The sequence below is a fragment of the Pollachius pollachius genome, assembly GCF_949987615.1.
Source record: "Pollachius pollachius genome assembly, chromosome: 14".
NCBI lineage: Eukaryota > Metazoa > Chordata > Actinopteri > Gadiformes > Gadidae > Pollachius > Pollachius pollachius.
This window is the reverse complement of record NC_136947.1, coordinates 17,716,130-17,740,132: the sequence shown is the minus strand read 5'-3', so window position 1 is coordinate 17,740,132 and position 24,003 is coordinate 17,716,130. Positions and strand designations below refer to the sequence as shown.

At 45.6% G+C, this 24,003-nt stretch overlaps 3 protein-coding genes across 10 annotated transcripts in view; 2 read left to right on the top strand and 1 right to left on the bottom strand.

The window, feature by feature from the left end:
* The window catches only part of LOC307086421 (receptor-type tyrosine-protein phosphatase S-like), a 64,116-nt gene extending 55,364 nt beyond the window's left edge, over positions 1-8,752 (top strand). The window contains exons 25-34 of the mRNA XM_079751620.1: positions 573-748; positions 1,226-1,345; positions 2,538-2,692; positions 3,722-4,007; positions 4,722-4,900; positions 5,558-5,684; positions 5,905-6,030; positions 6,687-6,841; positions 7,304-7,439; positions 7,970-8,752. Coding sequence (XP_079607746.1) covers positions 573-748; positions 1,226-1,345; positions 2,538-2,692; positions 3,722-4,007; positions 4,722-4,900; positions 5,558-5,684; positions 5,905-6,030; positions 6,687-6,841; positions 7,304-7,439; positions 7,970-8,038 — 1,529 coding nt within the window. The 3' untranslated portion in view covers positions 8,039-8,752. The remainder of the gene's footprint in view (positions 1-572; positions 749-1,225; positions 1,346-2,537; positions 2,693-3,721; positions 4,008-4,721; positions 4,901-5,557; positions 5,685-5,904; positions 6,031-6,686; positions 6,842-7,303; positions 7,440-7,969) is intronic.
* A 4,052-nt stretch (positions 8,753-12,804) lies between these two features.
* LOC307085812 (uncharacterized protein) lies at positions 12,805-18,548 on the top strand. Of its 2 annotated transcripts, none has more exons than XM_079750681.1 (13): positions 12,805-12,911; positions 13,432-13,560; positions 13,932-13,989; positions 14,241-14,313; positions 14,916-15,019; positions 15,267-15,356; positions 15,449-15,520; positions 15,708-15,767; positions 15,882-15,909; positions 16,034-16,084; positions 16,312-16,411; positions 16,971-17,069; positions 17,530-18,548. In XM_079750681.1, exons 1-12 carry the CDS (start codon positions 12,880-12,882, stop codon positions 17,062-17,064), a joined length of 891 nt encoding a protein of 296 aa, XP_079606807.1. In that variant the 5' UTR covers positions 12,805-12,879; the 3' UTR covers positions 17,065-17,069; positions 17,530-18,548. The 2 variants fall into 2 exon arrangements, with proteins under 2 accessions (XP_079606807.1, XP_079606806.1); XM_079750680.1 differs by having other exon boundaries at positions 15,882-15,918.
* A 187-nt stretch (positions 18,549-18,735) lies between these two features.
* Positions 18,736-24,003, bottom strand: part of abhd17aa (abhydrolase domain containing 17A, depalmitoylase a) — a 7,178-nt gene continuing 1,910 nt past the window's right edge. For all 7 annotated transcript variants that reach the window (XM_079751502.1, XM_079751503.1, XM_079751505.1 and 4 more), the window contains 4 exons: positions 23,983-24,003; positions 23,520-23,714; positions 22,589-22,768; positions 18,736-22,012 (listed from right to left, as the gene is read on the bottom strand). The exon at positions 23,983-24,003 is cut by the window's right edge. In XM_079751502.1, the coding sequence (XP_079607628.1) occupies positions 21,787-22,012; positions 22,589-22,768; positions 23,520-23,714; positions 23,983-24,003 (622 nt within the window). In that variant the 3' untranslated portion in view covers positions 18,736-21,786. The remainder of the gene's footprint in view (positions 22,013-22,588; positions 22,769-23,519; positions 23,715-23,982) is intronic.

The following is a 24,003-nucleotide window of genomic DNA, read 5'->3' as shown; positions in this document are numbered from 1 at the left end:
GTGTGCACATTAGTCGCTTGATTCTGAATGTGTGTGTGTATGCGTGCGTGTGTGTGTGTGTGTGTGTGTGTGTGTGAGTGTGAGTGTGCTGGCTTGTGGAGACCGGCTGTGTGCAGCGGTGTGAGACTGACAAACGAGTGCATTGAAGTGCAGCCAGCGCTGCTCGGTAACAAGTAGACAGAATGGATTTGATTGGGAGCTCCTGAATTTACACTGACACTGAGTCTTGTTTGTGTGTTCCCTTCTTCGCCTCAAACAGCCAGGCATCAGTTAGAGACGAACCCAATGGCACAATGCACACGGGCCGTTACGCCAATTGTACACACACATGAATTTATAATAAATCTCTGCTCTGATTTTGATTCAAATGGAACCTGAACTTGGATCAAACTGGGATCAGAGTCAACCTGTTGAATCAATTACACCAGACTCACTGGATGACATAACAAGACCCTGATTAACATTTCTAACCCCGTCTTCCACCCCTGTGTGTGTGTGTGTGTGTGTGTGTGTGTGTGTGTGTGTGTGTGTGTGTGTGTGTGTGTCCGGTGTGTGTGTGTGTGTGTGTGCAGGTATCCTGGGCAGCGACTACATCAATGCCAACTACATCGACGGCTACAGGAAGCAGAACGCCTACATTGCCACCCAGGGGCCTCTCTCCGAGACCTTCGGGGACTTCTGGAGGATGGTGTGGGAACAGAGGGCCGCCTCCGTGGTCATGATGACGCGGCTGGAGGAGAAATCACGGGTGAGGGGCCCCACACACACACCCATGCTTAAACACACGCACACACTTAAAACACTTTCCCTTCATCACAGCACCCGGTGAGACAAAGATGGGGAGTCTCTAATGTGAGCACCGAAGCTTGGCGCAGTTCAACTGGGGAATCCTTGTTGACTATGAGGAATATTATAAGCATTATAGTTCTTGTCGTAGTTCTACATTTGGATCGACAGAAGGCTGTGTCAGACGGGCGATAACCTCATCTCTGATGTAGAACCGTAGCCACTCAGTAACAGATGAACAATGTCTGAATGTATTAAAGACTTGATTATCTCTTTTGAAGAACACGCAGCACAGCCGGTGCACTATTATTCCCCTCACAGTCCTTCCTCCTCGCCGGTCCCCAAAAATAGGGCAAGAGGTGGTGACGACGAATTTCCTCATTAATAATTGATCAACTGAACAACCGGTGACACTGTGGCTCCGTGCTCCACTGTGCAGGTGAAGTGTGACCAGTACTGGCCCAGCAGAGGAACGGAGACCTACGGTATGATCCAGGTCACCCTGCTGGACACCATGGAGCTGGCCACCTTCTGCGTCCGCACCTTCTCCCTGCATAAGGTACGCGTGTTGCTGCCCCTGCTTCTTGGCCCGGGGTAACCCTGGATCAGTGAGTGTCTGTCGGGAGGGCAGAGCCCGAAGTTATTATGCATAATAACAATGATGGACTCCCAGGGAAAGGGTTGTGGGTTGGTCCGCAGTCTCCCTTTGTTTAGATTTTGATTAGACGCTTTATTAATCCCTGAGGAGAACTTTAAGTGTTATAGCATACACAGGAGAGAGAGAGACAGAACAGTGCAGATAAGGGCAAAATGAGATCAAATACATAGAGCCCGTAGGCACCCTTGAGCAGAATACCTAGCCTAGTGGATAAAGTGGTCGACTCCTCGTTAAAAGGTACCGGGTTCAATCCCCCCAACGTCCGCCTACCTCCTGACCCCGATCCCTTACCAGAGGCTCATTAATGACGTGTACCCACACAGACTCACGATGCTTCAGTCTGGATGAACGCATGTCGGCTAAATGACAGAGTGCTACTAAATAGAATAAGTACTTGAAGCTTTATGGAGTGTTCAACCGAGGCTGTGCCGAGCCATGGTCCCTGTTGGAGGCGTTATGATTAAACTACACCACTGAGCTCCTCTCCAGTCACGCTGTACTCTCTCTGTGTGGCCTACTTCTGAGCGGGGAAATCTAGGACAGCACTTCGATTGAGGGGAAGTCTTATATGAAAATGTGTCGGAATTATGGCATTTAAAAAGTAAGAAAGGGACATTCGATTTCTAGATCAATGTCTGCAGGATACTTCACTACTTTAATGTATCTGATTAGCGGATATAGAAGATGGATTATGATCGCATGTTGTCATTCGTTGCGGTCATTCTTTTGATCGTGACAAAATTAAATTCCTTCAGGATTAAATCACAGCAGTTTTGGCTTGAAATGGTTTCTTATTTGGGGAGTGGTATTCAGAGCGATGAGGTAATGCTTGGTTCACCACACGAGGCGACGGGTAACGCTCCGTCCAGGGGACAGCAGCAACCTTCCAGGCTAGCTAGAGCCCCCCGACTGAAGTGCTAACAAAGCCGCTGTGTTTGTGTGTGTTTGTGTGTGTGTGTGTGTGTGTCTGTGCGTGTGTGTGTGTCTGTGAGTGTGTGTGTGCGTGTGTCTGTGTGTGTACGTGTGTGTGTGCGTGTGTACGTGTGTGTGTGTGTGTGTGTACGTGTGTGTGTGTGTGTGTCTGTGCGTGCAGAGCGGGGGCAGCGAGCGGCGGGAGGTGAGACAGTTCCAGTTCACGGCCTGGCCGGACCACGGCGTGCCGGAGTACCCCACCCCCTTCCTCAACTTCCTGCGCCGGGTCAAAGCCTGCAACCCGCCGGACGCCGGGCCAATCATCGCTCACTGCAGGTATTAAACCCCACCCTCACCCCAATCCAAGACACACACACACACACACACACACACACACACTAAGAGCCACACACACACACACACACACACACGCACACACAAACCAACACACACACACACACGCACGTGCACGCTAAGGTGCATACACATACACACACACACATGCTAAGACGCATACACACACACATATACACACACAAAGACCTACTTAAAAAGATGCACATAAACATGAAGACACACACACACAAAAACACATTCTAAGAACCACACACACAAACACAAACACAGAACCAAACACACACATACACACACACACAAACATACACAAAGAACCAGAAAAAACTCAATGTTGGCTGGTCTGATAATGTGGCTGGCATTGTCCCAGTGACGAAGCGAGAGGGGAACAGAGTACACATACGACTGTTCATTCATAATTACTGAGACTTTCACCCGGCATGGACAACAATGACTAAGAACCCCACACAGCTGAATGGTGCTCACTGCCTGTGAAGGCCCCCTCCTATTCACATGGACAGGCCTAAGCCGTTTACACAGGAGAATAAAACACAATACCTACACTTACCCTTAGCCCTGAATAAATAGAACTAGATGATGCACAAAATGAATTACAGTTACATAACTCAATGCACAAAGAATCACGCACACAAGCAACTTTCTTTCTGAAGCTCTACTGCGTCCACTCAGGGGTTTACCTCACGTAAAACGCTCAACTTCCTCCCTACACTTTCCCTATCTCTGTCCCTCCCACTCTCTTCCTCTTTTTCTCACTGCCTCTCCCTCCTTCCTCTCTCCCACTCTCTCTCTCTTTCACACTACCTCTCTCTTCCACTCTTCATCCCTCCCACTTCCCACCTCTCCACTTCCGTCTCCATCTCTCATTCTCTCTCTCCTCTGTCATTCTAAATACCTCTCTCGTCCTCCCTCTCCCTCCCTCCCTCCCTCCCTCCCTCTCTCTCTCTCTCTCTCTATCTCTCTCTCTCTCTCTCACTCTCTCTCCTGGACCAGTGCCGGCGTGGGCCGCACCGGCTGCTTCATCGTCATCGACGCCATGCTGGAGCGCATCCGCCACGAGCGCACCGTGGACGTGTACGGCCACGTCACGCTCATGCGCTCCCAGCGCAACTACATGGTGCAGACGGAGGACCAGTACAGCTTCATCCACGAGTCCCTGCTGGAGGCGGTCGCCTGCGGCAACACAGAGGTGGCCGCTCGGAGCCTCTACTCCTACATGCAGAAGCTCTCGCAGGTGGAGACCGGAGAGCACGTCACCGGCACCGAGCTGGAGTTCAAGGTGAGGGGGGCGGGGGGGCAAGGTGTGGGGAGATGGATGCCAAGGTGAGCTGGAGGTCGAGGTAGGGAGCTGGGGGCCAAGGTGAGCTGGAGGTCGAGGTAGGGAGCTGGGGGCCAAGGTGTGGGGAGATGGATGTGGAGGGCTATTGGGGGGCAAGGTGAGGGCAGCTGGAAGTCAAGGTGAGGGGGGCTGGAGTTCAAGGGGAGGGGAGCTGGAGGTCAGGGTAGGGAGCTGGAGGTCAAAGTAGGGAGCTAGAGGTCAAAGTAGGGGATGAGGAGAGGATAGGAGGTGTTTAAGGTATGGGAAGAGGAGGGGGACTGGGGGGAGTTTATGGTTAGAATAGTGTAGGGTTGGAGGTGTGCACAAGGGGAATAGATCAATGAAGTGTTTTCTTTTCAAATGATCGAAGATAATATGTACTATATTGAGCAGACGTTTCGTACAAAGCCATTTAGGTTCCCTTGTTAAATGATTTTGACCCAGAGCCCAAACCCAGCCAAAGCCTCGCTGGCGAGGCCGTCTGAGCCTAGAGAGCGGCCTGATGGATTGCATCGGTAGACTTAGACATTTGTAATAAAATTTTCATGAGGAAAGGCTATATTTAGATGAATTTCAGTCCCAGGAATAGTGTGTGAATGTCACTGTAGCTCTTCCTGTACAACTCGCTCACCTCTCTCCCTCGCCTTCCCTCCGACCCCCTCTCCGTCTGTCTAGCGGCTTGCCAACACCAAAGCCCATACGTCCCGCTTTGTGACAGCCAACCTACCGTGCAACAAATTCAAGAACCGCCTCGTGAACATCATGCCCTACGAAACCACTCGCGTGTGCCTCCAGCCAATCCGCGGCCTGGAAGGCTCCGATTACATCAACGCCAGCTACATCGATGGATACAGGTACGGCCGCGTACGCCTAATGCGACCTGAGCCCGCGGGCTTCTCGTGATCACTTGATACGCAAACAGAGTGGATGGGCTCTCGCCGTGGCGCACCCGCCCTGTCACTCGCTGTCAGGCCGGTGGTCCGCGCTGGAGGAGGGGAACGGTGCGAGCAGCTCTGATGAGAGCTGCACTTCTTTGCAACATGCTCCGGTCTGACTGGCCCTCTGTTTACTTGTTGGGTTGTCTGAAGCCTGACCCACCTTTGGCGGATAAATAGAGGAAGGAAGATCGTTAGAAAGAGACAGGAGAGAGAGAGGGCCAGAGAGAGAGGGAGGGGGGCCAGAGAGAAGGGAAGATAAAAGCGAGGGGAGAGAGAGAGAGGGCCAGAGAGAGAGAGATAGAGGGCCAGAGAGAAGGGAAGATAAAACCAGCGAGGGGAGGGAGAGAGATAGAGAGAGAGAGGGAGGAGAGACAAGGAAAGAAAGAATGGAAGAAGGAAGTTGCTTGTCAACAAGATTGCAGGAAGTAAATACATCGACAGACGGACAGAAGGATGAGAGTGCCAGAGAGGCAGATCAATGGACAGAACAGACTGAGACGTACTTTGTATACTTACGACGGCTCCATTGTCTATGTGTGTGTGTGTGTGTGTGTGTGGGCTTGTGATTTGTAGGCAGCAGAGAGGGTACATCGCCACCCAGGGTCCGCTGGCTGAGACTACAGAGGACTTCTGGAGGATGCTCTGGGAGCACAATTCCACCATCGTGGTCATGCTCACCAAACTGAGAGAGATGGGCCGGGTACGCGCGCACACACACACACACACACACACACACACACACACACACACACACACACACACACAGTTGCAGACAGTCAATACACACAATAAGACACAGTTACCAAATGCCCTTACAAACCCTCTCTCTCTCTTTCACACATGCAAACAATATCCCACACCCCAACCACTGGAGCGTACCCTGACATGTGTTGACCATGCTGCTGTGTGTGTTCCTGCAGGAGAAGTGCCACCAGTACTGGCCAGCTGAGCGTTCAGCCAGATACCAGTACTTTGTGGTGGACCCAATGGCCGAGTACAACATGCCGCAGTACATCCTCAGAGAGTTCAAAGTCACCGACGCCCGGGTAGGTATCCTCCACCCAGTGTGTGTGTGTGTGTGTGTGTGTGTGTGTGTATTCTTGCTTGTACTTGCACATGCACTGTTTTGTGTCCATGTGTGTTTGAGTGCATAGTTTTGTGTTTGTGTCCGTGTGCGTGCGTGTGTGCGTACGTGCGTGCGTGCGTGCGTGCGTGCGTGCGTGCGTGCGTGCGTGCGTGCGTGCGTGCGTGCGTGCGTGCGTGCGTGCGTGCGTGCGTGCGTGCGTGTGTGTGTGTGTGTAAATCTAGATAGACTCAGGTTAAGCCTTTCCTGGACTGATGCCCCATTGACAAGATGCTTTATTGATCTCCATTAAAAGGGAGTCAGGCAGGCGGAGCGGAGCAGAAAGATGTAATTGCATACTGAGCAGTTGACAAAAGAAAGCTTAGGGCCGTTGGAGATATGAGAGTTAACCCCGGCTACAAGCCCAGTGTCCGATTACAGTAATTATCCTGAAGAAACATGATAGTTAACTTATTTTTCACTCAATGCATTGTCAGGATCCACTTTATCGGTATAAACGAGCACTTAATTAAGACCTAAAAACCCTTAATGTGAGTCGACAAGATACCTTCTTACAGCTCGGATAGCATTATCTTGTTTAGCCTTTGCAGTGACTAATCGGCTCCTTGTCTGTTGTAGGATGGCCAATCACGCACAGTCCGTCAGTTCCAATTCACCGATTGGCCGGAGCAAGGTGTGCCCAAGTCAGGGGAAGGCTTCATCGACTTCATTGGTCAAGTGCACAAAACAAAGGAGCAGTTTGGCCAGGATGGACCAATCAGCGTTCACTGCAGGTAATATCTCATTCTAATGTATAAGTAACCCATTTATAAGCGCATGTCACATCCTGAAACGCAACACATGTCAATAGGCTGTCAGGTCAAGTCTAATATAAGATTCTACTTTATACCTAACTCTGTCACACATCGTGCCCCGACAAAAAACAAAAACACAAGAAATGTTTCACTGCAACAAAGTCAACCATTTGATACAGCCCTATATCACAGTTAGAGTCTCAAAGCACTTCCCAGGCCCACAATACACGACACCTCCGAACCCCTAAGCCCCCGAAAGGCCAATGAAAAACTCCCTCAAATCCAAGGGAAGAAACCTTGAGAAGGAACACAGAAGAGGGACCCCTCCTCTGCAGCCACTGACAGCTGGGACACAGGGGGGGGGGGGGGGGGGGGGGGGGGGGGGGGGGGGGTCTGGTATTGTCACAACAACTGCTGATTGGTTGAGTGTGTCGGTCCCAGTGCTGGCGTGGGGCGGACCGGCGTCTTCATCACCCTGAGCATCGTGCTGGAGAGGATGCGGTACGAGGGCGCGGTGGACATCTTCCAGACTGTCAAGATGCTGCGCACACAGAGGCCCGCCATGGTGCAGACGGAGGTACGTTCAACAAGTGCTCCGGGTCCTGACACGAGCGTTTGGCACCAATGAAATCGCAGAAATAGTATGGAATTTGTTAGCATTGTGCAATTTAAATGGTAAGTGATCGCGTGTGAATTTGATCACTGTCAAATGTGATCAAACTGTGTGAATAAATCACAAAACAAAGTGTTATCCAAATGCTAATGACAAGATAAAGGCTATCCAAATGAATGACAGCTGAGAGTGATGGACAGCTTTGTATAGTTTTGGTACCTTGATTGAAAAAGTCAAGATAATGTCTGGCCGTCCATTTCTTCGATTCCGTCTATTTTGCACCGCTTTGTCACAATCAGCCATGTCGATTTATATCCAATGACATGTGTCATTGAACAAAAATGATTCACTTGCAGAGGGTAGCATTTGTGAGAATAAGACAGCGGAGAACCAATTGCCTCGCTCCGATTGCCTGTCACGCAGCCATTCATATAGTTTATACGCGGCCGACTCATTCTGTCTCTCTTCAAACCACCGTGTCCTCCCCCCTTTAGGACGAGTACCAGTTCTGCTACCAGGCGGCGCTGGAATACCTGGGGAGCTTTGACCACTATGCAACATAAATGAAGAGAGAGGGACCAGAAGCACCTCCACCCTCCTCCTTCTCCTCCTTTCCTTTTTCATTTTTTTTTTTTGCTCTGAGGTCACAAACAAACAAGACAGAGAGGGGACTGAACGCGGACGAGAGGAAGAGGAGACCAACCCTTCTTACAATCAAAACCTTCGATTAAGACCAAATTCCATGACGATCGCAAAACAAACAAACAAATGCTCCTGAACTCTCATGTCCAAGGAGCACCCCCCCATCCTGCCCCCCAAAACGTAAACCCAGCGCTCCCATTACAAGCTAGTGGTGGGCTGTGGGACTAACCGTGTACTCAATATACTTACCTCAGTGTTCCAGTGTGAAGGATGTATATTACCCGTGTGTGTTGTGGTCAGCTATCTCCAAGAATCTCCAGGAAATTATAATACTCTATTATGTGTATAAAATAACAACAAACTGTAAAAAAAAAAATATACAAAAAAAACTAACTAGAAAGAGCCTGAATATTTGCTGCACCCTAGATGGGCTTTTTAATCCTCAAAATTTGTATCTATTTATTTGATGTACAAAGAGTTACAAAGTGCAAAGGTCTGTGTGTCTGTGAGTCTGTTTTAGAGGCGTCTGCCGTTGCCACAGATAGTTCAAGGCTTTGTTTCAGCAGATTAAACCACTTTTACGGATTGACTTGCCATCAAGGGGACTGTTTAAAAAAAAGCATGTTATGGATGCTTCGTTTCCCCCTCCCCCCCGCCCCCCCCCCCCCCCCCCCCCCCCCGTTCCACAGTGCCAAGAGAGAACAACAACGACAACGACAACAGCACAACGACACACTGGTTGTCAGCAGATCTTTGACCTTTTTACGTCCTGCATCCTGAAGAGATGAACACTGGAGTTTGGGTTGGTCCTGGTTGGGCCCCACCTAACAACCACCACTATCCCCGGGAGCATTGAGCCTCACTACAGCAGCGTTTAGAGCCTGCTTGAGCCCCCCCATGGGGCTGGAGGTTTATAGCTTACTTATACTGTGTGCTACTGTATAGACCTACCGTCCTCCATGCAAAAGCCACTCTTCAATCGAGAACTCATTCATCTGGTCCGCCAGCAATGGGCTGTGAATAAGTGATACTAACAAAGACACTCATCCAATATATACGTCTTTCCTTGTTTTTTTCTTTCTCTCTCTCTTTTCATACCTTCCTTTCTCCTCTGGTCCCATTCCCGCAGCCACGATCCGCATGGTTGTGCGTTGCGTTACGGTTGTACGATTTCTATGTCTTTGCCTTATAGGTTGAACAGATTTCATCGCTGTGTCTCAACATGCTGCTCAACGTTTCACGCTGTTTTATTTCTGTCGTGTGCTTAGCGCGTGGTGTCTCCTCGTGTTGCTTCAGCCGCTGCTGTCGGACATTCTGGCTACAGCGTGATCGGTTGTGAACAGCTGGATCAGGCTGATCAATTTATAGAAAATAGTTGGGATTCAAAACCAGTGAGAAATGTTACATGATTAAAGTCACAATGTGTACGACTGGGCCCCTCCCGGTGAGCAGGAGGGAGGCTTTCAGAATTTAAAAAAGGAGATAACAGTGTTCTGGCCGCGCTAACAGGCTGCAATGCTGTGTGACCTGAGCTAGCGTAGCTCGGCTGGCTGGGTGGCGTGAGAGGGAGGAGTCTTAAGAAGGAGTGTCGATAGTGAGATCAACAAAGAGATTAGTACGGGCTGGCCAGCACTTCTTATTTGTGGAATATATCAGTTATAGGGTGTGATTTTATTGATACAGTTTTAGAAATCACTATCGATCAGCATTGACTACATACATGTCCAGGTCATTTAAAGCCACGAGCAAGTTAAAATGCTACACATTGCGACTTTAAGGGTTGTATTAAGGATAGCGTAAAATAACGTGAAAAAAACTAAACGAAGATTAAACAAGAAGGTCGGTCTTCAAGTGTCCTCCCTTTCAGCCAATCACAACGGTATGACAGAATGCCACATGATGTCGAATTTACCCCAAAAAAACCTTGTGTACAGAACATCTTCCACTTTAACCTTCTAATCCAGTATAATAAACCGCAAGTCTTTTGATATTGAAAGTTCTCTTTCATTATTTGAGATATAATCATCGTCGTTCCAATGTCATTATGAGCAGGACGCGGCTCCAGAAACAAAACCTCCTGGCAGCGCCGCTGGTTTGTAGATATAGTCCGACATCATCGGACTACTATACAGTACAGAAACATATGCCTGAGCACAAGATATAATGTGAGGTTGGATGTGAAGTAGTCCGTACTGTCGACAAAAGAAGCCTTATTGTTATAGTTCACTTTTGTCATATTTATTTGATATTTCTTTTTTTAAATAAAATATTTATTATCTTTCTATTTTGTTACTTTTTAATTTTATTTATTTATTTATTTTGGGATATCAAATATAACCAACAACATGTTTACTTGTTTATTCGGCAAGCCAATGTTTCTGTATTATGTTAGTTTGTTTATTTGGTTTTTCAAGGTCAGTTTTTGGTGCTTTTTTTTATTTGCTTTAGTATTTAGTATCCACTCTGTTGAGGGTGCTATTTGATACTGTGTCCTAGTAAGCTACAAATGTATATTAAATCTAGCTAGATTCATTTCAAAGTTCCCAAGAAGTGGTATAATTCAGCAACATTGTTGACCATGATTAAATGATGATTAAATATAATATTAGATATAGGAAGACAGCGAACATAGTTCTATGAAGCAGAGTAGTGGGTCGGAGTTCAAGCCAGTGCACAACTAACCTTTAGTTTGATGAACCTTTAAAGCACATGCTAGCAAGTGATGGTGAAATAAGGCATCCAATTATTTTTGTTCAATGCTCAAAGTTTTTGTTCCTAAAATTTGAAATTATTCTGGTATGAAATTTGTGTGGTCGAAACCCGTCTTGACATTGTGTTACATATATACAATATGTTACTCGGTTTTGAATATCTGATCACGATCGTGTCAACGGATATATTTCGGGCACACGGAGGAAGCATAAAAATCTATCGAGGGACTGACCTTATGAAGACATTCTCCTCGCCTATGTACATGTTATTTCCTTTCAAACCATGGATGTAGATATTGTATCTTGACTTTGTATTAAAAGCAGGATGATTGGATATACAGCACAATGTGTTGTCGATGTCTCTTTTTCTTCCATTCATCTGATCGTGTTGAAGTACCGTGTATGTCCACTGGATGACGCGCTGGAGACCGCACTCGCTTTATCGCCAGCAAGTTTACAGTGAATTCAGGGGCAAACCGTCACTGGGCGTCCTCCGTGCAAGAGTAAAGAGGTAATAAATCAAGGGCAGAGATATGATTCTGGTAAAAAATCATTCACAGATTAATTTGTGTACATGATAAAATCAAAGCCTTTTTTGGGAAGAATTGCGTTATTGTAATGATTGTCGCCATAACAGAATGAATGCATGAAAGAGGGAGGATATTATAGCTTTTTCTGGTAGGCCAGGGGGCAGAAGGAAGAATGAACTCTAATACCATTAGCCCACTTCTGGATATGAATTAACCTGTGCCACCATTATTTCTTATAGCCCATAAGAAACACTCATAATTGATGGGTGTTCTGGTACAATTCCTTCTCGCTTGGCAGTTTATGATCAAGAGATTAAAGCACAAAGAATGCTGTTCTTCTCAGGCAGCATCAGTGAACTGATGAAGTCAGCACACACACACACACGCACACACACACACACACACACACACACACACACACACACACACTCACACACACACACACACACTGACACATGCAAGATAAATTATATTATACCACAGTCTACGATAGTATACTAATTGAGTTTGACCTTCTCCATTCATTCCATCCACTTTTCTATTTATATATCTTCAGATAAAATCACTCTTGCTCTTTCCAGCATGAGGCTTTTGTCTTAAGACAATAAGCAAAGGGTTGTCAGGCAGGCCAGACAACTGTTGGGCAGGTCATTGCATGACGCATTACAGAAGCACATTACATTGATACATGCTTACTAAATCCATTACTACAATCGCATCAATATCTTAAGTCTTTATAACAAAAAAGCGACAAAACCCTACAACTTACAGATGGATGTTAACACCTGATAGTAAATAAACATAAAAGTAACAATATGTATATCGGCCTGCATATGAGGCTATTGGCTCTAACATGTAAAACATCTTTGCAGTTGGTCAACCTTGAGTTTATGGGCTTGAATGTAACAATATATATAGGCCTGCATATTATTCTATTGGTTGACACATCTGAAGCATCTTTGCAGCAGGCCAACCTTTAGTTCTTGGGCATAAATGAAGACACTCACTGTTCCACTCCTGTACTGCAGAACTAGTGTAGCTGGGGGCAGTGTTAGTCCGATCATTAATCAGTAATAGGAATCCCTATCCCTAAAACTAAAACCTATCCCTAGACCAAACCTTATTGTTAAAAAAATCCTATTGCTATTACTAGTATTTACCTTAACCCTTTGACTAACGTCTGTCCCTATCCCTAAATTGCTTATAAACCTACATATGTCCCTATATTACTTACCATGAGAATAGTACTATCCCTATATAACTAACCTATTGCTAACCCTGTTATGTTATTAACGTCCTACACCATCTCTGTAACCTTTAAGTCCATCAAACAAAGAGATGGACTTATAGGAGGCAGTAGGCGCTCACTTTCAACCAGAAGTCCTCTGGTTGAAAGTGGGTGGCCCCGCCTACTGCCTCATGTGCCAAACTTACAGGTGAGAGATTCTGAGAAAGAGAAACCATATGAATGAATCCACAACTCATAGTGTGTTTAATCAGCTTCTGTCGCAACGTTGAAGTATGAGCAGGCGGTTTTCATTGGACGGCACTCTGTAAGTATACACATTTATCTATGTATAAAACTCTATTTGATCAGGTTGTTCCTCTGACAAAACCCTGGTTGTTTATTTGTATAGATTGTAGGATGCATTGTGTGTTTAAAATATCGGTAAATTGGTTTGAACGATTTCTACTGGGAAATGTGCTTGTTGGTTGTGGGAAGATGTTCTCTATCATAATATGTATTATTAAAGTGATATATTTATTTGATCAAATTCTCTTCTATAACTCCTAGATCAGTGCCGTATATAAATCATAAATGATATACTACAAACCTTCAACTAGATATATATTTTTTCTCAACTATAAAACGATAGTGGAAATTATTGTGTTCTGTATTATTATTATTATAGTACTTTTCCACTCTCTGTTGGCGTTTCCTCTGTTGGAATGGCTCGTGGTCAACTTATTCAGAGAAGAAGTTATCCACACTGAGTAAATGGCTGTGTCTCTTCCCTGTAAAACACCTTCCACACGTTTGTCGAGTGTCATTGAGGGTCTCTTGGTCCGCAGTGGGACCCCCGTGAACGTGCGGCGGAGCGGCCGGTCCCATAAAGGGTCCGAGCAGGAGGACACACTACAGGACGACCATGTGCAGATCAAGGAGCTCCACCACAGCCTCCAGAAGGACAGCCCTCAGAGGTAAAGGCCTCGGGGCTAGCTGGGGTCCCCCACAGAGCACACTGTGATACGGGGCCCCCAACAGGAAGCTAGCGTACAACATGGTATTTCATTATTAGGTTTTTCACACTTTCCTTCTCCGAGAGTCAACGGCAAATGTTTGCCATTTCTCTCACCATCACAATCACCACCAGTATCACCATCACTATCACCATCACTTTCACCATCGCAATCACTATCACCATCAGTGCAGTGATTAAGGTCATTTTCTTCTCCTTCTCATTTTCTCTCCTCTCCTTTATTTTCTCTTTCTTCTCATCCTCCTCCTTTTCTGAGTTCTTTTCAGTAAAAATAAAACTAATGTCTGTTATGTTTGTGCTGTTGCCCCACAGGGATCCTAATATCGGGGAGGAAGGCCTTAAACGATTCGACGGGCTTGTGGCCAAAAATGTAAGTAAATACAAAGTACTGTTTGTTCTGCTGCCCTTTGGGTACGTATTGCAGTCCTAAGCACTGTGTTCGATTTTTATCCTCGTTAACTGAGTTAACTGTCTGTCGAGTGAGACTGCAACTGTATTCAAAAGCTAGACAACTTAAATTGACCCGACTGAACCGCACCTGATATTTCCCTGTTTTCTTCATTCAAAGGAATGCTATTTTATTATTATGTTAAGACATGGTTTCTTTGTGTGTCTCCACAGAGCTTCAGGAAACACAATTTAATGTTCCACAAGCTGTTTGAAGATATCCCCGAGACGGAGACGCTGACAGCAAGTGAGTGAACATGAAGCTGGAGGTGTTTCCCTCGACATGAGCGCAGGATAAACATGACAGTGGGTCTCTGTTCTTTGGGTTTGCACTTCAAACAGGGCCATTGCTTTGTAATGAGCTGTTTGTTTTACGCTGATATAACACTGAGTCTTATAATTGTTTTTTTTTTCATTTCTGCACTACATTTGTTTTTGCAGCATTCCTGTGCTTGTTTTCTGGGTATGTGGTCTTTCGGGAGGGGCTGGGAGCTTTTCACAATGTTTTATCTGATATACTGTGTTATTTATTCTAATTCTAGTGAGGGACAGCATGTGCAGGGGTGTGGGTGCTGGCATGTGTGCATGTGTGGGTGCTTCAGGGTGCTCCTCTGTATTATTATTGTATATTTTATGTGATGTAAAGTGTCTTTGAGTGACCTCCAAAAAAGCGCTATATAAATCCTATGAATTATTATTATTAGAATACGGACACTTCATGGCGTCGACAGAATACAGATGAAGTGTGAAGTGTTCATGCGTGTGTGTGTGTGTGTGTGTGTGTGTGTGTGTGTGTGTGTGTGTGTGCGTGTGTGCGTGCGTGCGTGCGTGCGTGTGTGTGTGGTTCAGCATTCACCTGCTACCTGCAGAAAGAGCTGATCTACCATGGAAGGGTGTTTGTGTCCGACGACCATATCTGTTTCCACTCCTCTGTGCTTCTAAAACACATTAAGGTGAGGGGCACCATCTCATTTAGGTCTCTCTCTTTCAATTACCTTGTATGAGTTAGTTTCAGTTTCTGTCCTGACATCTTACATTATTCTGTTTTTTTCACATTACCTCTCTGATGCAATGGGATGTGTAAGCGATCGTGTATGCACTTTACAAACAGTATTCATACTGTTAATCTAAACTAATGTGTTATGTGTGTATTGATATTATATACATCCATTTATAATGGTTTTTTTCATGTATTTATAGGTGGTGATTGCTGCATCTAGTGTTTGTCATGTGAGGAAACACAAGGCCCCCGTGCCCATGCTTACCATTCACACCTTTGATGGCGCCAAGGTCAGACAACCAGCCTCGCTCGCGTGTGTATGGCCTCAGATTGCATTCCATACTTTAGCATTTCAGCATCTACATCTCTTTCATTTCCTCAGTACAACTTGATGTACGTGAAACACAGCAAGACCTGCTATGAGCTCCTGAAATCGGTGTGTCTGCACATAGAGGTACTCACAATACCAAGTACTTACCTGTGGTAATAGCATTAGTATTGACACTGTGACCATGAAAGATTTGACCTGTGTATGTGTGTTTGTGTGTGTGTGTGTGTGTGTGTGTGTGTGTGTGTGTGTGTGTGTGTGTGCGTGTGTGTGTGTGCGTGTTTGTTCGTGTGCATGCTCTTGTCTCATGCAGAAAAAGACTGCCAACACCAGTCCGCAGATGTCTTCTGCAGAGAATGGTGGCAATGGCATGGTAGGTTGCTGCTCCATCCAGCACATTAGCAGAAAAACACTTTTTGTCCCCCTTTGAACAAACAATTAATTAGGAAACAGTATCTCTATCAATCCTTCTGTCTTTGTTCTGCAGGCGTCTGGTCACTCCAGCAATGATGAAAGTATAAAAAGTAGAAACAACAGCATTTCTCTGGACGAAACGACACACAATTTGGAGTACATTCTTTTCTTTATTGCCTTTGCATTTGTTTGATATTTTAATTGGCCTTAATTTTGTTGTTGAAGGTGAAAACATGTCCACACATCAGGACAGCATGTTATGGAATGAAGAAACAGGTAGACACACACTCACACACATAGATATACAGTAGTAAGGGACCATTTAATATTGACGGCAAATGAAGATTATGATGATCAATACATGTGAACAATTGATGTGCCAACATCCTTATTTTGATTGAATAACACCAACTCACATACAGGCACACAATCAACACATCTAGTCTAACTGACTAAATGACAACTGAAAAAACGAAAGTAATAAAATGATATCCCAAAAACAGATTTATCGTTGAGTCAAGGCTTGGCTGACGGGACGATTTCATCACCCACAAAAGAAAACGACAGAGCTTCAGATTTGATCTTCTACATCTTTGGCCTGTTGTGAGTATTTTCTCTAGTTGTTATATGCACGCCCTTCGTGCTATGCTGTGTGTCCTGAAAGACCGGCTTTATTTCCTTCTTCTCTAGGGATCAGAAAAATGATTTATCAGATTGAAGAATCAGTAAAAGAACAAGCCCTCTGCTGATTAAATGATTAGATTGTACATTGAATGCATTTGCAACCCACCTCTCACCTGACTATACGTACAGACAGACAGACAGACAGAGCGCTCGATGAAGATGTGGTCATGCATTCCATTCATGCTCTGCTAGAACACTCTTTCATGCAGGTCAGAGCTCGGCAGGTCATTCTAAAGTTACCAAAGCATTGTCCTCTGTAATCTATGTGTCTGTGGCTGTGTGTGTGTATGTATATGCCTCTGTGAGTTTGTGCGTTTTTGTGTGTGTCTGTGTGCATGTGTGTGCATCTGTGTGCATCTGTGTATCTGTGTGTGCATGTGTGTGTGTGTGTGTGTGTGTGTGTGTGTGTGTGTGTGTGTGTGTGTGTGTGTGTGTGTGTGTGTGTTGTGTGTGCCACTGTGTTTGTGTGTGTGTGTAGGTTTCTGCTGCTCGTGCTGGTTTCCGGCTACATTGGACTGAAAATCATAGCTCTGGAGGAGCAGCTGACTGCCTTGGGGCACCTATCTCTTTGAACCCTGTGAGTTCACACACACATACACACACACACACCAACAGCCACACACACACAGAAGCACACACATACACACACAGACACACATTGCACACACACATGAACGGACACACACAGGCAATCACACACACACACACACACACACACACACACACACACACACACACACACACACACACACACACACACACACACACACAAAGAGAGACACATAGGTGTTACGGGTGTTTTATAAAGAGGAAACAAAGGGAAAAATCGACGATTGAGGTGCCCAGTGGTAACTGCAAACCTGTTGGACCAACAACCCACAACGCTTCTTTTCTTCCTGGTTCCCATGGCTCACACAACAATTCGGGAACACAAAAGAAAAAAACGGTGTCTTGTGAAAGATTGCCATCATGATCACATTAAAGGAAGCTGTGTCTGCAAATGTAATTTGTTGCTGGTAATTCCTTATCTCCCAAAGGATCCAGAAGCACAGCCCAGGGAGCCCGGGGAGAGACCACACAGACACAGCTGGCCGTCGCAGGGCTCCCGCAGCTGATCCAGAGATAATGAAGACGGGAGGAGCTCAATGCCTGCACGCTGAGCTCTACAATATGTTGGTGTCCGATTGAGATTTAGCTAAAAAGCTCTAAACGGTTAAATTTAGGTAGAACATTTCGTTTGAATGGTTCAAATGGTTAGGTTTGTAATGGTTACGTTTGCAGCGTTAAGCGAATATTTTGGAATTCGATATATATATGTGGTTACGTTTAGGGAGGTGGTGAAGCTGAGGTATTGTTAGCTGGCTAGGATTAGGTTTGGAAAATGGATAAGTGTGTGTTCAGTCTGGTTAAGATCAGGGCTGTGTACGCTGGCTGCCACGTGTGTCTTCTGGCTCACCTAGAGACAAAACGGCATACATTTCCTCTTTAACCTGTTACTGCTCTTAACTATTGCTATCATACTAGGATCCAATCTTTCTTATACTTATCTTATTAGTATTTTCCTTTTATACTTACAATTTAGATTATGCATACATCGATGTGAGATGCTGTTAGAATTCCTTAGTTTTCTGAGAACAAAACGGCAGTGATTTCTGCTGAGAGCACAACTGAAAGTACAATTAACGCCAAGCGTTAATTGTAAAATGTAAGACGCATTATGTATAGCTTTCAGTGGCGCTATCCTACCGCTAGATGTCAGCATATACCTTCTGACTCATTTCGTCAAATGAAAGCTAATTACATAAGATTTGAATAGATATTTATCATTGAAATAAATACTTTTTTGGTTTGTCATATACTGAGATGTCATTACTTAATTATTCTTGACAGAGGCCTATCTATTTTCTGTAGATTTTATGAAATTATTTATTTGATAATTCAATTTGATTAAACAATGAGGACCCAAATTAATGCATACAAACGCAGGATTCAGTTCCATGTTTTGTAAATAAGTGTTCTTTTTATTTTCAATTGTCAATAAAAAGGTCAAGATTCAGTCCCATGAGTGAATATCTTTACATCATTTTCTCAGTTCAAAAAACAGCAACATAAAATTAAAAATCATAATAGAAATAAAGAATAGATCAGGTAAGTATAGTAACCATATAAACAACCCACCTACAGTATATCATCTAGCCTCGGCCCCCACCCGCCCAACCCTCCCAACATGACCCTAACCCCATCTCTATCACAAAACTCATGACAATACATCAGTTAGTAGTATCATATATATATTAAAAAGTCGAACAAATGTCCCGTTTCGTTTTTTTTTGTTAAAGCGCTTAACTTTTCCAATGCCATGATGTTTTTTTCTTAATTTTTTTAACCCCCTCTGACAATACACGTACAGATACCACTAACCAACCCACCCCCAATCCCTTGCTCGGAAAAACACAATAGACATGCATGTAGTCTCAAGTTAACATTCAGAGGCCAGAGTGACCATACCTTTAGCCATAGTGGTGCAGATGAGAAAACCCCTTTGCTTTGCTCTCTCCATCAGAATAGTGGCTCCAATGGTTTGTTTTTGCTTATTTTTCTTTCCCCTCCCACCACTGACCATCTAACCAGAAAGGGCTTCTACTTTTACACTACAACAAGAGAAAGAATTCCACCTCCGCCCCTTATTAAAAAGTCCAGAAGAGACAAAATACACTTGAGAATGGACATACACAGGGGGGATGGCCGGTTCTAGTTGTGAATCTTCATTGGAAACCAATTGTAAATGAACAGGGGGACAAATATAGCGTTCATGTCAGTGCTAGTACAGTACATTTTTCCCTTTAATTAAAGAGCAGCTGTGGTCACTGAAATGAATGTGTGCGAGGGCTCCTGAGCAGATCTGAACCAAACTGGATGGTTATTTACCACCATAGCATGCCATTTTTATTCAGCTCTACCGATAAAGCCCATTTCCAAGGATTCAATTGGTAGGATCCTTGCTAGCCTGCTAAAGATAATCAATGAAGATGCACCATCCTGTGTGTGTACCCTCAGTACACGTTGAATGCTTTATACAATTACTCTGAACTAAAGACCTGCTTTTAACTCATGCTTGATCCATTTCTATATAGATATAGATATATATATTTTTATATGTTTATTCATATACGAGTGAGTGTAAATGTAAACTACAGTGTATGTAGTATTTGTATGTATGGGTCGGAGTGTTTCTGTTTAATGTTGTGCAAAGATGTGGCGGAACCTGCACCACACCACACTGTCAGAGGCTCAGATGTGGCTTGTGTCAGACTGGAGCTAGGGCAGCTAACCATAGGAGATCTGAGCTACTGCAGCCAATCATAGACTTAAGATTGGGAGCTATGGCAGCTAACCATAGTAGATCTGACTGGGAGCTAGTGCAGCTAACCATAGGAGATCTGAGCTACTGCAGCCAACCATAGATTTAAGAGTGGGAGCTATGGCAGCAAACCATAGCTGATCTGGCGTGGAGCTAGTGCAGCTAACCATAGGAGATCTCAGACAGAAAGGGGGGGGGGGGAGAGAAACAAACACTTACAGACAATACTAGGGGCTCGTACTCCTGGCACTGGTACTCCTGTTTTTTATAAGTCTTAGTTCATAGCTCATTTGCATGGTGGTCAGAATACCCACATCGCAACATAAAAAAAATACATTAAAAAATGACATGCATTGTTGGCCCCTACAATACAGTACATATGTAGTGAGTGATAAGACAGAGGAAAAGCTTTGCCTGTTAGTTAAGGGAAACAAAGGGGTTGTGTATGAGCTCTCAGAGTAGAGCAGGAGGGCGAAATGGAAAAAATATGGTAGTGTGATGAACGTATTGTTGTGCAGAAGAGATGATCACTATCAGATGTCTTTTTTCAACAAAAAGGATCAAGGAAGTGGATAGTTTGTTATAAACTGAGCAGACACCTGTTCCACCTTAGGGAACCAAAAACAAAAGCTAAACTAGAGTTCCTACGTCTACCTCCACCAATCTGTACACCGGGCTTCTAGAAAATGTTTAAAAAAACCTCAAGAGGCAATCTTCATTTACATTAAATAAAAAGAAAATAACTGGAAAGAATGAAAACGTTTAAATATTCATGCTGCCTTGGTACCAGCGTGGTCTGTCTTCACACGTCAGTAAAGCCTAATGTGCCGAAAACACACATACACACACACAAACACAGAGGACTGGCGCTATTGCAGGGAAGTCTGCAACTCATATTCTGTGTTTCAATAAGCTTCACAGGAACGGCTTCTAAACCGGTCAATATGCCTCTAAAAGCCCTGGGTTTGATTTCCAATAGCGAGCAAAAATATCTGCGGTATTGGAAACGTGGTATATTTGATGGTGGTGGTGGAGGAGGAAGAGGTGGAGGAGGGGGTAGGTGGAGGTGGTGATGGTGTGAAAAAAAATAAATAAATAAAAAGGGTACACAGTGAAAACCACAATCCTTCAATGGTTTTCACCCACTGGGGTTTTGTGGAGAGTGAAGCAGCTGCAGTCCCAGCAGAATCAGAGGAGATGAAGTGGAACTTGGCCGGTCTATGAGCTTTACCGAAGGGCGGAGAACCAAAAGGAAAATAGGGGGACAGGTGAAACACAGGAGGACATTTAACAACCATACAGGTTATGGAAGCATTCAAGACTGCTAGGCCTTTGTTCTCTCAGGTAAACAAAGGAAAGAAGAAAGAGTAAACCCTAGGGGGTGGACCTCCACCGCACCAGTACACAGAGAAGGGCTGGCCTTCCCTGGACCACCACGTTAGAAATGCCCCGGCAGTCAATAGGAGACACAGGGGGAGTCGGGGGGGGGGGGGGACACAGGCCTGGACCAGCATTTTGTGTCATCTTTTTCACTGAGGGAGCTCTGGAGGTATTCTTTCCAAGAAGACGCACGCACACACAGACACGCACGCACCAACCAACGTGTGACTATTTAAAGTCTCTCCATGCAGAGGGCCTCGTCCAAATGCAGTTTATCCAATTCCAGATATGATCATCGTCAAGTAGTCCTTCATTTCTAAAATCAACAACACAAAAATCACATACAATAACATACTCACCCTCACCCACACACGCACACACACACACAGACAGACACACACACACACACGGTTCTTGTGTAAGCGGTCAAGGGGGGAAAGGGGGAAGGCGGGGGGGTTCAGGAAGTGTGCTCAGTGCACCAGCATCCATAGATGTTGCACTTTTGCAAATCCCAATAACCCTCTCTTTCACACACACAGACACACACACTGCTTCAGGCGTGCGGCGCGGCCAGGTCGTGGTTGATGAAGCGCCGTAGCCGCTCCAGGTACTGGCTGTAGAGCTCGATGTCGTTGTGGCCGGCGCCCTCCACCCACAGCGGCTCCACCGCCTTGGGGCAGCGCTCGAACAGCGCCAGGCCGTGGGAGAAGTCGATCACCTCGTCCTCCGTGCCGTGGATGATGAGCACCGGGGAAGGGATCTTGGACACCTTCTCGATGCTGGAAGACAAGCGGGGTTACGGTGTGAAGGAACGGCCGAGTGGGGGAGGGCGGCTCACTGGGTAGAGCGTGTACCATTAAGGGTCAGTCCTGATCGCAGCGACGCGGGTTCGATACCTGCCCCCTGGTCATTTGCTGCTGGTCCTCCCCTCTATCTCCCATACCTTCCTATCTATCTCACCCTACAATAAAGCATCAAAAATATAAAGGAACAGCCGAGTCACACATCCTGACGCCCCGCTCAGGGGGGCTTACAGAACACTTCCTGTCCTAAAGAGCACTTTTATGATGATAAACCTTGTTATTATTCATAGGTTGGATCAGGAAGAACAAAGGCGCGGTTATCATGCTGGGAACTAATTAAAGCGCCTCAATCCAACAAAGGTACCTTTTACCGAAAATGGGGGTTATCTGTGTCTCCTGATCTAATTAAGAGTTTCTCTTGGCCCGGCACAATCTTTGAGAGATGAGCTCCATCTATACAAATACGTTGGAACTCAAAGCTTTGTGCATCGACTCCACTGAGGAGTCCAGTGTGCGTGTATGGATTCACACTGCATTCAGCAGGACACTCACTTGGGAAAGGCGTCGAAACAGTAGGTCTTCTTAGTGTCGGGGAAGGCCACCCTCATGCCAGAGGTGAGGGGGGAGTGCAGGACCACGGCGGCGCACTCAAACCGCGACGCCAGGTCGACCGTGGGCACCGTGCCGATGCTCTGGCCGTACAGGATGATGTTCTCGGGGCTGATGCCGTACCTGGAAACATCCGCACAAACACACGCATGTTGGTGGCCCAGACAGGAGAATATAGCCGAGTTTGGCTGGTAGTTTAATCGTGACGATGAGGTTCACTTGGGTTCTGCTGGTTGACTTGCTTTGGTTAAATAATACACAGAATGGCCGATGCTGTTCTTGCATAATGAGCCCACAAGTGTGCAGGGCTGCAACCGCTTATAGTAGCTCAGAGTATTTCCTGTCAATCTCAACCGCTGACGTCGGTTGACAGCTTCCATGCATAGATAAGGGAGTAAAATGATGGAAAGCCAACGATGCATAATTTAAAGGAATGTCAGAGACAAGGTTGGGTTTGGACAAACACTATTTACTACTCAGTTATTCAGCACAAGCTATTATCCAAAGCCACTTGCCATCATTTTGCGTTGTATGCATGATATTAAGGAGCAGATCGGAGAGTGGCATCATGGCAGACAATGAGATTTGAACTGAGAACCTTATAGTCCCCCTAGTAGCCACTATACTACCCACAAGTGTGAAAACCCAAACCATAGTACAAACACACCACCACTACAACCCCTACTACTCCTAACCACCCATGGTGATCAAGAGCCCTTGGTCACACAGCCCTTAGTGCATCACACCTACTAACACGAACACCATCACTAACACTAACCACCCAGGGTGATGAAGTAAGTTTGGGCGCACAACCTTAGGGACTCACACCAACTACCACTAACCACCCAGGGTGATGAAGGGCGTCTGGGCGTACCGTGAGCGCAAGGCGTGCCAGGCCGCGTCGATGTCAGCGTAGAGGTTCTTCTCGGAGGGCTTGCCGGTGCTCACGCCGTAGCCCGAGTAGTCGTAGGAGAAGATGTTGCAGTTGATCCTGGTGCCCAGGCCGATGTAGAAGCTGCTCATCTGGCCCAGGTCCACTGCGTTACCGTGGGAGAACAGCACTGTAAACCTGGGGGGGGGAGGGGGGTTCAAATGGATTTCTATGGTTGATGATTGCACTTTTACAGGTTTTAGTATTGATTTAATTGAGTAAAGAATATTGATTGAGTAAAGAATGGAAACAAACAGAAAACAGGATCATCTGTGCTCATTATGATCAAAAGGGTGGCTTCCCTCTTCCGAACGATGAACAAAACATAAGCAGAGAAAGACAATAGGTGGTATGCAGTATCAGAAAACAACTAATTGTACAAACAACCATAAGTAAACATGTTCACCTGGCGTTGGGAGCGCAGCGG